Genomic DNA, 12718 nt, shown 5'->3' on the forward strand with positions numbered 1-12718 from the left:
TGTTGATGTTGTGTGATGGGTACCTGGATGATCATAATACTATTTTATCTCATTGATGTTTAAAAATGTCCATAGTAAAACAAAATGAAAGCCCAGTCCCTCAACCCAGCCAACTGGGTTCAAACTATAGTTTCAGCATTTACTCACTGAGTGACTTTACCTCTTCATAACTTCAGTTTCTCAAAATGGGAATGATATATAAGCCATTAGGGTTCTTGTAAAATTTAAAATAAGACGGAATTGAGGCATCTGCATAAGATCTGGCCCTTAAGTAGTTAAGGATTCCTGCTTGCAAGCAACAGAAACTAAACTGACACTGGTTATGGCTAATTTCTCTGACACGCAGATATTAAATGGCAGAGGTAGGACTTGAGCTAGATCTCTGATTTCTAGACCTAGAACTTTTTCTGTGTTACCGCGCTCGCCCAAAAACTTTGCAAAACTTTACCTCGCTTTGGAATTTACACTTTCAAACATACAGGAATACGGTTTGAGCATATGTCTGGAACTTTGGGCCCTCGAGACTCCAGGTGGCCAAGGGGCGGAGGAGAGTCAGTGACATTAACTGGCAGGGCTGCGTGTTGGTTGCTGGGTGGACGCTGGGATGGTATGGGGTTTACCCTGGCAGGCCGCCAGACCTCACACGTGTCTCCCAGACTCTGACTTCCAGGGTCCGCTCCGGCCGGTAGCCTCTCGCTCCGCTCCGCCCCCCAACTTCCTACGGGTCTTAGCGCTCCGTCTCTGCAGTCCATCTCGCGGCTCCCGGCTCCAGCTGCTCGAGCAGACCTCCTCCCACATCCGCCCCTCCCCGCGCGGCAGGGGGCGTGGCTTCTGATCCCTGGCTCGTAATTGGCTGAAGCCCAGTGGCTCCCCTTCCCCCCCCCTTCGGCGGGGTGAGAGGTCAGCGCAGAAGCGGTCTGCAGGGACGACAATGGCGGGGCTCTGGGTAGGGGCAGTAGCGCTGGTAGCTGCCGGACGGCGTGGGCGGCGGCCGCCGCAGCAGCTGATGCGGAGCGCGGCGCTGTGGACCCTGAAGGTGAGGAGCGACGGGGCTCCTGCGGGCCTGGGCTTCGCTGGGCTTCCAGCCCTCACTGCCGCTGGGTGGCCGGTACCCCGAGAGCGCTGGCTCGATCCCGCTGCCCCGGCGGTGCCCGGGCTACACCCCTGTCCTTTCCCTCGCGTCCCCGCAGCCTGAGACGCTCTCGTCCTCCCTTCTGGCGTTCGCGCTAGAGCAGGCGAAGGAGGCTCGTTGCAGCCGTTCCTCCCGAGGATGCTGGAAGGCAGAGGGGCCTAAGGAGGCAGGCTGCAGTCTTGTGTTCTCGCTCTCTCTGGCCGCAGGGTAGTAATGTACCTGCATTGCCCTTGGTCCGATTCCAGTGCCTTGCGGTACTTGCTTCTTCTTAATCTTTCCAGGTTGTGTTTTTAAGAGTCCCTGTAGTTTCCTTTTTGAAGGGACACTGAATTGCTGTTCAAGTAGAGTTAGGGTTGTGAGTTTATCTTAACTTTTAAAGTATTATACGGTACCAGGATTGATAATAGATTTTACGTTTGACTTGAAAGCATATTTTAATTGTATGACTCTGTAGTATACTGTGTATGAAATGCATCCTGTGAATTTATTTTAATGTTCTATGTAATGGTTAGCCTGATTTTTGTACTATTATAAACACATCTCATCCCTGTTATGTATTTCCTAGGGTGTCATGGTGGCAGCTTGACTTACAGGTTGGAGTGTTTGTATGTGCCTCTTAACTCTTTTTCCCTTCGACATTGAGTCTCTTGTTATTTTGGGCATAGACTACCTCAATTTAATAATAGGGTTTACTGACTCACTTGAACAATTCTTTAAAATGAAGGACCTCTGAAAACCAGCTGGTTCAGTGTGCTTGTTGAACTTTCTTTTTTAAAACAAAAAAATTTTTTAAATTGCCACATAGTAACTTGATTTATTGTCATTGAAATTTAGAAATGGAAGACACTTTACAGATAATCTGCCTTATCCTATTCCTTTTAAAGAGTTGGGAACTGAGGCCCAGATGGGCAGTGTGAGAGTTAGAGCTGATCGCTGATCATGGGAGTGGAAGTAAACTGGCACCTTTTTTTTTTTTTTTTTTTTTTTTTGAGACAGAGTCTCACTCTGTTGCCCGGGCTAGAGTGAGTGCCGTGGCATCAGCCTAACTCACAGCAACCTCACACTCCTGGGCTCAAGCGATCCTCCTGCCTCAGCCTCCCAAGTAGCTGGGACCACAGGCATGCGCCACCATGCCCGGCTAATTTTTTCTATATATTTTTAGTTGTCCAGATCATTTCTTTCTATTTTTTAGTAGAGACGGGGTCTCGCTCTTGCTCAGGCTGGTCTCGAACTCCTGACCTTGAGCGATCCACCAGCCTTGAGCGATCCACTAGCCTCGGCCTCCCAGAGTGCTAGGATTACAGGCCTGAGCCACCACGCCCAGTCCGTAAACTGGCACCTTTATTTGCTTTGTGTCAACTTCAGAATGCTCACTCTCACTGTTCTTTGTGTTGCCATACAGTTTATAGTTTAGTATTCATTGTTCTATAATCTTTTCATCTGTTGGCCCTGTGAATTGCATTTGTTAAGACTTGTGCATTTACATAGAAAGCAGTATGGTATGGTGGAAAGGTGTGGGTTTTGGAATCATACACACGAGGTTTTGTATATTGGATAGGCCACTTTGTTGGGCCTCATTTTCTTCCTTTTAGCTTTTTTTTTTTTTTTAACAAATCTTTACTGAATACCTCCTGTGTTCCAGCTCCAGGGAATGAATATGGTTTCTGCTTTCTTAGAAACTTTACTAGGAAGAGACAGATAAGTGTAAAATGCTGTTAGGGTCCTAGTGTTACAAGAAAATTAAATAGAGGGATTTAACCAAGTCAAAAGGATTTTGGGCTCTATGTCCTAGATACTGTTCTGATGCTTTACTTGAGTTAATTTATTCTATCCTCACAACAGTCATATAATCCCCATTTACAGAAGAGGAAAACAAGGCACAAAGATTTATGTGACTTGCTTAAAGCTGTAGGAGCTAGTAAATGGCAGACCTAGGAATTAGAACTCCAGAACCTGTGCTCTTAATCATACTATGCTACCTACAGTAAGGAAGTATTTATCTTTGGAAGTGAAAATTGAGACAACTTTTGAAGGATAATATGAACTTTTCCAGCAAAGAGAGAAGAGATGAGTGTTCTGTATGAGAGAGCAGTGTGTGCAAAGGTCCGGTGGCTGGAGGGAATGACAAGTTAGAAGAACTGAGAAGAGCCTACTGAGGCTCTGGTGCAGAGACTGGATGGTACTGGAAAGGTAGGCAGCAGTCAGAGGATGCTGGGCCCTAAAGATCATGTTATGAGGTTTGGTGTTTGTCTTAGAGCAGTGGGCAGTGGGAAGCCATTGATGTGGGAGGTGGGAGGGATGACATTGACATTTTAGATTGAAGAGGCTGAGGAAGGTTGTTACTGTACTTACTGTTGTACACTTACTGTGTAATATATAAGCTTTGATTTTTCTTACCTGGTTTCTCCCTTTTAATGTATCAGCAGAGACTGCATCTTGTCTGTGTTCTTAGCAGAATGTTTGACACAATAGGTGCTGCATTTGTAACAATAGAGTTGCCTTATGTTTGTGCCTGCAAAGAATTCCTCGTTGAGGTGGAATTAGAAGCATCTCTGAAGTTCACTGTCACTCTATGGGAACTTGAGCCGCTGCTTGGCTTCTTTCCGTGCTTCCCTTCTATGAACTTGAAATGTGCTCTACTGGGTCTGTTTGAAGCTGAACCTTTTGAAGATTTTAACCCCTCCCAACCTTCCCTCCAACTCTGCAAACCTTTTGGTTGGTTGGAAAGCAGGTAGCTAACTCTAGACTCTAGTCTAGAGAATTCTGACCAGTCTTTTAGCTAATTAACAGAGTTTGTTTATTTTTAGGGTACATGTAAGTCTTCACTTGTTTTGTATATCAGCTTTTTAAACACATTCTGTTTCAATACCTATTTTTTTCTTCTGCCTACATGTCTTCAGTGGCTCTAGGATGTTGGTTTTGTGGTAATTACCACAGTTTTTATTGAACGTTATATGCCTTATATAGTTTTCATATATTATCTTTTATCCGTGTTGCAACTAGGTCAAAAATCCCAATTTTGCATGAGAGGAAACAAAGCTCAGAGCAGTTAAGTAACTGCTTAAGGACACAATTGGCTAAGGTAGAATTTGAACCTTAGATAAAATGAGTCTAAAGCTTTGCTTTTCTAATTACAGATTATCTCTCATTTGGTCTCATTGTGTGGTGCATTCATGAAGTTTGAATGCTTAAGTTATATGTTCCTTGAAATCTGTGATTTTCTTTTTAAATCAGTAAACATGGAAAAGAATATTTAAGCTTATCTGAATCCTCTAGAATTGCCTGGAGGTTAATCTTTTCAACATGCCGATACATTTTTGACAAATCGTTTGGGAAAAAATCTTCTCAGTTTATTACAGAAGCCAGTTTCTGGTATAATAAAATGTTTACAGACATTTATGTATTTATACATTTAACTTTTGGATTTCATTCTGTTCTTATGAGGTTCAGAACAGAGGTAGTAACTGCTACAGCTCTTTTCTAAATAAGGGGGAAAGATGGTGACATTTTTTGATCAAGAGAGTAAAAGAAAAGGAGTTGTGTAAATGATTCCAAAATTTTTAAAATGTAAGTGGGAGAATGGGGACAAAAAAGGAAATTTGGGAAGGAAGAATTTTTTTGGGATAGAAACATAGTGTTTTATGTTAGATATCTGGAGTTAGAGGCCTACAAGAGTCATGCTGGGGTTCTGGGAAGACAGAGGAGAATCAGTGGCCCGTTTTTGGGTCAGGAATCTGAGGAAAAAATTAGAGTATGTGAACACTGAAGGATACAGTGAGTTACTATTTAATTGAATAAATACTCCATCCTATAACCCTAAATTAGGATTTAGAAGAAGAAGAGACTATAGGATTTAGAGAAATGGTTTGAGAGGAGCCAATATAGTGTAGTGTTACCCGAGCCTGGAGAAGAACTTTCAAGAAGTAGTTAACATTCATTCGTTCATTTGTCTAGAGATCTAGCTATCTCTCAAAAAGTGTTGGGAGCATCTTCTAAGTTCCAGGCACTATGGCATGTACAGAAGGAGCCTAAAGAAATTAAAAAATTTTTCTTCCTCATGTCTCAGATGCAGAGAGGTTCAGGAATAAAAATAAAGATTAATGAAAGAATTTAAGACCTTTGGTCTTTAATGAGAATAATTTCAATAGCATGGTGAAATGTCATATGCAGAAATATTGTGTTTGTTTTGAAGATACTTTCCAATAGTTGAAGCAAAAATATGCTTTTTTGAAAGAAAAGTATTATATGATTTAAAAAAATTAGTTTCTTTATTTTGAATGCCTGCTGACATTTTAATTTTAAAAAGGACCACAAATTATGATGGAATCAACATAATCAGATCAAAGTAAAAGTTAATTTCAAAAACGTTGGAAGATACAGACTTGTAATTTCATTCAGGAAAATTAATACAGCATCCATGTAACATATTCTCTTTGATATTCATTACTCAGGAAACCATTGGTTTCCTAGGGCTGTTGTATGAATAACCATAAACCTGGTAGCTTAAAACAAGAGAAATTCATTTTCTCAGAGTTCTGGAGTCTAGAAGTCTGATATCAAGATGTCAGCAGGGCCACACTCCCTCTGAAGCCTCTAGGGGGGATCCTTCCTTGTCTCTTTGAGCTTCTGGTGACTCTAGGTATTCTTGGCTTATGGTCACATCACTCCAGGCTCATCCTCTGCTTCACATGGCCAGCCTTCTGCTTCTCTCTGTGTGTCTTGCTCTCTTTTTCTTTTATAAGGATACTTGTCATTGGACATAGGATCATGACAGGATCGAGGATGATCTCTTCTCGAGATCCTTAACTTTGTTATATTTGCAAAGACCCTTTTTCACAGGTTCTAGGACATGGGCGTGTTATTTTGGGGGCCACCGGTCAATCCACCTGCACCTACTATGTCCCAGAGAGTATTTAGAGCTGGGGATATAATATTGAATGTTTCTGTCCCCATCATGGTTATATTTGAATAGAGGAGACTCAGACTGGTCACATAAATAGAGAAGTTCAGAGTGGTAAGTGCTCTTTAAGGAAAAAATTAGGATAATGGGATAGAGAGTGGCAGTGGTGCTGGGGGTAGGGGATATTACCTAAGGATAACAGGGGAGACATTTCTGAGCATGTGTCATTTGAATAGAAAACCGAGATAGCCCACTATGTGCTGATTTAGAGGACTGACACTCCAGACCAAGAACTGCCAAGGCAAAAGCTCTGAGGTGGGATTGCATTTGGCATAATCAAGGGATGTGCCCTTCTGGTTGAAATGAACTGACTGAGGAGGGTGCTAGGAGATGAGATGAGAGAGGTTGGCAGGACAGAGTCACCTAGGGGCTTGTATTTGGAATTTATCTAAGAACAGGAGTCCATTTGGACAGGATTTTAAGCAAATAGGATTTACGTTTTGGACGACGATTGTGGCTACTGTGTGGAGAATCTTAGTAGGGGTGGGAGCAGGCTGTGTGGGGCAGTAGGAGTGGAAGCAGAGAGCGGAGGCAGGAGGCTATTGTGGAAGACCAAGCCAGACCTGAGGGTAACTTGTGCTAGGTGGCAGCGCTGGAGTTGGTGAGAACTGGTCAGGTTGGGGCATACTTTGGAGCTAGAGCCAGTAGTACTTGCTGTTGGGTTAGAAGGGAGTTACAGGCACACTTCATTTAGTGCTGTTCACTTTATTGTGCCTCACAGATATGGCATTTTTTCACAAATTGAAGTTTCATGGCAACCTTCAAACAAGTCTATCAGTGACATTTTTCTAACAGCATGTGCTCACCTTGTGTCTGTCACATTTTGGTAACTCTTGCAATGTTTCAGACTTTTTCCATTATTGTATCCATTAGGGTGATCTGTGATCTTTGATGTTAATTGAATAATTGTTTTTGAATAATTGATTATCAATTCAAATTGTTAATTTGAATATTATAATTGTTTTGGGGCACCATGAACCTTGCCTATAAAGATGGCACTCTTTTTTTTTGAGACAGAGTCTCACTCTTTTGCCCGGGTTAGAGTGAGTGCCGTGGCGTCAGCCTAGCTCACAGCAACCTCAAACTCCTAGGCTCGAGCCATCCGTCTGCCTCAGCCTCCTGGGTAGCTGGGACTACAGGCATGCACCACCATGCCCGGCTAATTTTTTTCTATATATTTTTAGTTGTCCGATTAATTTCTTTCTAATTTTAGTAGAGACGGGGTCTCGCTCTTGCTCAGGCTGGTTTCGAACTCCTGAGCTCAAACAATCCGCCCGTCTCGGCCTCCCAGAGTGCTAGGATTACAGGCGTGAGCCACCGCGCCCGGCCTAGATGGCACTCTAAATGGATAAGTGTTGTGTGTGTTCTGACTGCTCCACCTACTAGCCATTCCTCCATCTCTCTCCTACTCCTCAGGCATCCCTATTCCATGAGACACAATATGGAAATTAAGCTAATTAATAACTACAGTTCAAGTGAAAGGAAGATTCTCACATCTCTCACTTTAAATCAAAAGCTGGAAATGATGAAGCTTACTGAGACAGGCATGTTGAAAGGTGAGAAAGGCTGAAAGCTGGGCCTCTTGTGCCAAACAGTTAGCCAAGTTGTGAACGCAAAGGAAAAGTTCTTGAAGGAAATTAAAAGTGCTACTCCAGTGAACACACAAATGGTAAGAAAGTCGAACAGCCTCATTGCTGGTGTGGAGAAAGTTTGAATGGTCTGGATAGACAATCACACCAGCCACAGCCAAATCCAGAGCAAGGCCCTAACTCTCTTCAATTCTGTCAAGGCTGAGAGAGGTGAATAGGCTGCAGAAAAAAAGTTTGAAGTTAGCAGAGGTTGTTTCATGAGGTTTAAGAAGCCATCTCTACAACATCAAAGGGCAAGGTGAAGTAGCAAGTGCTCCTGGAGAAGCTGCAGCAAGTTATCCAGAAGATCTGAAGGTGGCTACACTAAACAAGCAGATTTTCAATGGAGATAAAACAGCTTTCTATTGGAAGAAAATGCCATTTAGGCCTCTCGTAGCTAGAGAGGAGAAGTCAATGCCTGGCATTAAAGCTTCAAAGGATAACCAGGCATGCTGGTGTGCTCCTGTAATCCCAGCTACTTGGGAGGCTGAGTTGGGAGGATCACTTGAGCCCAGGAGTTCAAATCCAGCCTGGGCAGCATAGCAAGACCCTCATGCCTAAAGACAAAAAAATGTCAAAAGACAGGCTGATCAAAATGCTATCAAACAGCATCACATGCATGAAAGGAAGTTGATGTGGCAAACTTCATTATTATCTTATTTTTAGAAATTGTCACAGCTACCCCAGCCTTTAGCAACCACCGCCCTGATCAGTCAGCAGCCATCAGCATGGATGTCAACGACCTTCCACCAGCAAGATTACGATTTGCTGAAGGCTTAGATGATTGTTAGCATTTTTTAGCAATAATGAATGTTTAATTAAGGTATATACTTTTTTTTAGACATAATACCATTGTGCACTTGATAGACTACAGGATAGTGTAAACATAACTTTTATATGCACTAGGAAAACAAAACATTCCTATGATTTTTTTGTGTGTGTGATATTTGCTTTATTGCAGTGGTCTGGAATTGAACCTGAAATATCTCCAAGGTAGGCCTGTATAAGGAAGGGAGGAATCCAGAATGACTCTTGAAAGGTAGACAGAAAAGGTCACATATTATATGATTCCATTTACGGGAAATCTCCACAATAGGCTGACCCATGGAGAAGGAAAGTAGATTAGTGGTTGCCCAGGAGCTGGGAGGAGAGGGGATGGGAGTGACTAAACAGTTAAGGGGTTTCTTTTTGGGGTGATGAAAAATGTCCTAGAATCAGTAGTGGTGATGGTTCCATGCGTTGTGAACATACTAAAAACCACTGAGTTGTACACTTTAAAAGGTTAAGTTTTATTGTTTGTGAATTACATCTCCTATCCAAGTACTAACCAGGCCTGATGCTGCTTAGCTTCATGAGATCAGAGGAGACTGGGTGCATTCAATGGCTACAATGGCTGTATACGATTGTATGTGAATTACATCTCAAGTCAACTACCTAGCTCCTAGGTGTGGTAGTGCTGTGGTCCCCAAGCCCCGGGCTGTTGACTGGTACTGGTCCATGACTTGTTCGGAATGGGGGAGGTGAGCTGCGGGTGAGCAAGCAAAGCTTCATCTGTATTTACAGCCTCTCTTCATCGCTCACATCACCTCATAACCTCCGCCTCCTGTCAGATCATCGGGGCATTAGATTCTCATAGGAGTGTGAAGCCTACTGTAAACTGTGCATGCGAGGGATCTAGGTTGCACGCTCCTTATGAAAATCTAATGCCTGATGATCTAGGTGGAGCTGAGGTGGTGATGCTAGCACTGGAGGGCGGCTGCAAATACAGATTATCATTAGCAGAGAGGTTTGACTGCACAATAAATGTGGAAAAATCGTTTTCCATGAAACTGGTCCCTGGTGCCAAAAAGGTTAGGGACAGCTGTGGTAGTGTGGTAGAGCTGGGGAAGGCTGAGGCTGGGTGAAAGAGCAAGACAGTAGTTACCTTGAACACATTATGGTTTTTACATCTGGAGATTGGCTTTAGTCTTATCCCACCGGGAGGCTCTAGAGCAGTGGTTCTCAAAGTGTGGTGTTTAGCCAGCAGAAACAGCATCACCTGGGGACATGTTAGGAATGCAAATTCTCCATCCCCACCCCAGACCTGCCCAGTCAGAAAATCTGGGGGTGGACCCAGCAGCCTGCTTTAACAAGGCTTTCATGTGATTTTGATACACTGTAAAGTTTGAGAACTAGTGCTCTAGATGAGCGCTGCCCCAAACAAATGCAAGGTGAGCTGCAAATGTAATTAAAAATCTTCTAGCACTCACATTGAAAAGGTAAAATGAAAACAAAAGTAAAACAGGATGAAGTTAATGTTAATGTATTTTGCTTAGCTCAATATATTCAAAATATTATTTGAACATGAACATGTAAAAGTTTACTAATGAGGTCTTTTACATGTTATTGGTACAAAATCTGCAAAATTTGGTGTGTGGTTTACTCTTTGAGCACATTTGAATTTGCCCTTGGCATATTTAAAGGTGGCTAGTGGCTGCCATATTGAACAGCGCAGCTGTAGGGTACAGATTAAATAACTGAATTGATCCCCCTTAAGTAAGGGGACTGGCTCAGCTGTGTTAGTCAGTCCTTGGCTATGTGCTGGTAGGAGGTAGTGCTTAGGCTTGATGGAGAACACCTGGATAGCTCAGGCCCATGGTCGAGACAAGGGAGCAGGTATGAACCGTAAGTCGTCAACACAGCAGCTGGGGAGGATCTGGGTGGACACCAACAAATCTGCTACTGGTGGGCTGGGAAGAATGGCTTGGTTGGAGAGTCATGGTGGGCTGCTGAAGATTTAGAGTTAACATAGTTTCCTGGGGATTGAGCTTAGTACCGAGGCAGGGCCCAGAGAATCTTGAGACTTGGCCACCTCTCTCAGATATTAGGTGTTCAGCTTACTTTTGGCAGACAGTGAAGACTGGAATGGTCTCTGAGGTTCTGAAGACCGAATAGTCAATGTCTGTTTGAAATAAAAGCTGTGCTTCCATGAAAAAGCTCAATTTAGGTAAGTGTCTTCAGAGAGGGGATGCCCGCAAAATGTCACTGTGGGACCGTTAAAATGCTGGAAAAAATATTCAGCCAATGCTTCCAAGCTCTGTGTTATGAAACATGGAAGAGAGGACCTTAGCCTGGAAATTTTAGGGATGAAGCATTAACTAATGTTAACTTTCGCATCGGTGAGATCATTTTATGGCTCCATTAACACAGTTTTGAAGATAGTTTCTTTGAAGCAGAATTCATTCTGACAGTGAATTCACCTGCTACCAGAATTGTTTTATTAGTATTATTCACCTGAATGTCACTGTGGATATGTTAGGAACAATAGTAGTTTTGGTTTTGGCTGTTTAAATTGTTCTTTAAGGTAATTGCTAGTGGATATGGCAGTTTTGACTGCCACGTAAAGCTGCATCTAGATGATAAAAGTAAGTGCTATCTTATAAAAGGATATTTGTTTCCCTGTTTGCAGTGGCTGGAAGGCATGTATCCAGTTTGTCTAAAAGCCGTTCCATTTCCCTTCCTTTTTTGGCTAATGGTTATTGTATGCTGACTGTAATATATATGTAAGACTGTGGTAGGCATTTTATACATTCTCATTTAATCTTTATAGCAGCATGATGGCCTAGATAAGTACTATTATTATGCCCAGTTTACAAAGGAGGAAATTTCCTATATACTTAACATTCGAACCTGGTTCACAATCAGTCTAGACCAGAACTCTTAATGACTACATTCTTCTTTAATGGTAACTCCCCATTGGTTCTGGTATAATTTTAAGAAAGAAGGGGGACAGCTGAATACTTGTACATAGTTTTTGTGTAATACCTTAGTTTTTTTTTTTTTGCACTTTACTGTTTATGAAGACTCATTTATCCTCTCTAGGAAAGCAGGGACTTGTTGTCACCTACATTTTATAGATGGAAACTGGGGCCTAGAAACTGGGCCTAGAGAATTGATTTGCTCAATGCCTCTTAGCTACAAAGCAGTGGAAGTAGGAGTTGACCCAGGTCTTGAGCTTCTGAGGGTCATGCCACTGCCCATTTGCCTTGCTGTTAGCAGGTGTTTCTTTCCTAAGTGTGGAAAATATAGGAAATTTGTTCTTGAGGAAGAGAACCACTGACTGTATGCTATTGGGAAGTTATTTTGCACACCCTGACCCTTCTCCTTTTGGCTTTGATGGGCTAAATCGTCTTTATGAATGGCCTTGATTAAAGTTTTTCCTCAAAACCTTTGTTGCTAGGAAGTATTTCAAAAGAATTTTGGACTGGGCATGTATCCAGTTGGTTATGTGCTTAACAAAACAAACCTTAAAATTCTGTGTAGCGGTCCAAATTAGCAACTTTGTACTTTCTTGTTCCCTGCATTTAGAAAAGAAACTTTATGTTCTGGCTTTGCAAAGTTGTCAGAGTTTTGACCTGGATTCTTCATTTTTACGTCTGCCAGGAGTCAATAGGAAGAGAGCGTTTGTGGATCTGACTGCGGTTATAGAGTTCTGTTCGCTTGTCCGATGTCTAATTCTAGTTATTGGTTAACCAGGGGCATCTGTTTTTTTTTTTTTTTTTTTTAAACTTTGGGCCACAGGAGTACAAGCTGTATGGAACAGCAGATCATATCTTTTAGTAGACAATACAGGGTGTCCCAAAAGTTGCCATACATAGGGAAAATGGGAAAAAATGAATATTTTGTAAATGAAAGTACATTTAGCTAGAATTTCCCATTTTCTCTATGTATGGTGACTTTTGGGACACCCTGTAGTATTAGTGTGGGAGGTGCCGCTGTTTTTATTATCTCAAAATAAGAAAGATTTTAACAGATCTGTGCTTAAATCTTATAACCATTACAGCCTTGCCTTGTGACCTTTGAAAAATTAAAGTCCTTAGGACTCAAATTTCTCATTTGTAAAATTGGGGATAATACTCTTTAACTCACAGATGCTTGAAGGAATATACGAAAGATTGTCTTGTTCTTTAGTAGGAACACAATAATAAAGTTATTTTCCCATTCTCAGTTAATTGTTCT

At 42.1% G+C, this 12718-nt stretch overlaps 1 protein-coding gene across 1 annotated transcript in view; it reads left to right on the forward strand.

Annotated features, from left to right (window-relative positions):
- The first annotated feature begins 832 nt into the window (after positions 1 to 832).
- Positions 833 to 12718, forward strand: part of PCCA (propionyl CoA carboxylase, alpha polypeptide) — a 375245-nt gene continuing 363359 nt past the window's right edge. Inside the window, exon 1 of the mRNA XM_012644433.1 lies at positions 833 to 1108. Coding sequence (XP_012499887.1) covers positions 932 to 1108 — 177 coding nt within the window. The 5' untranslated portion in view covers positions 833 to 931. The remainder of the gene's footprint in view (positions 1109 to 12718) is intronic.

The sequence above is a fragment of the Propithecus coquereli genome, unplaced genomic scaffold (assembly GCF_000956105.1).
Source record: "Propithecus coquereli isolate 6110/MARCELLA unplaced genomic scaffold, Pcoq_1.0 Scaffold212, whole genome shotgun sequence".
Classification (NCBI taxonomy): domain Eukaryota; kingdom Metazoa; phylum Chordata; class Mammalia; order Primates; family Indriidae; genus Propithecus; species Propithecus coquereli.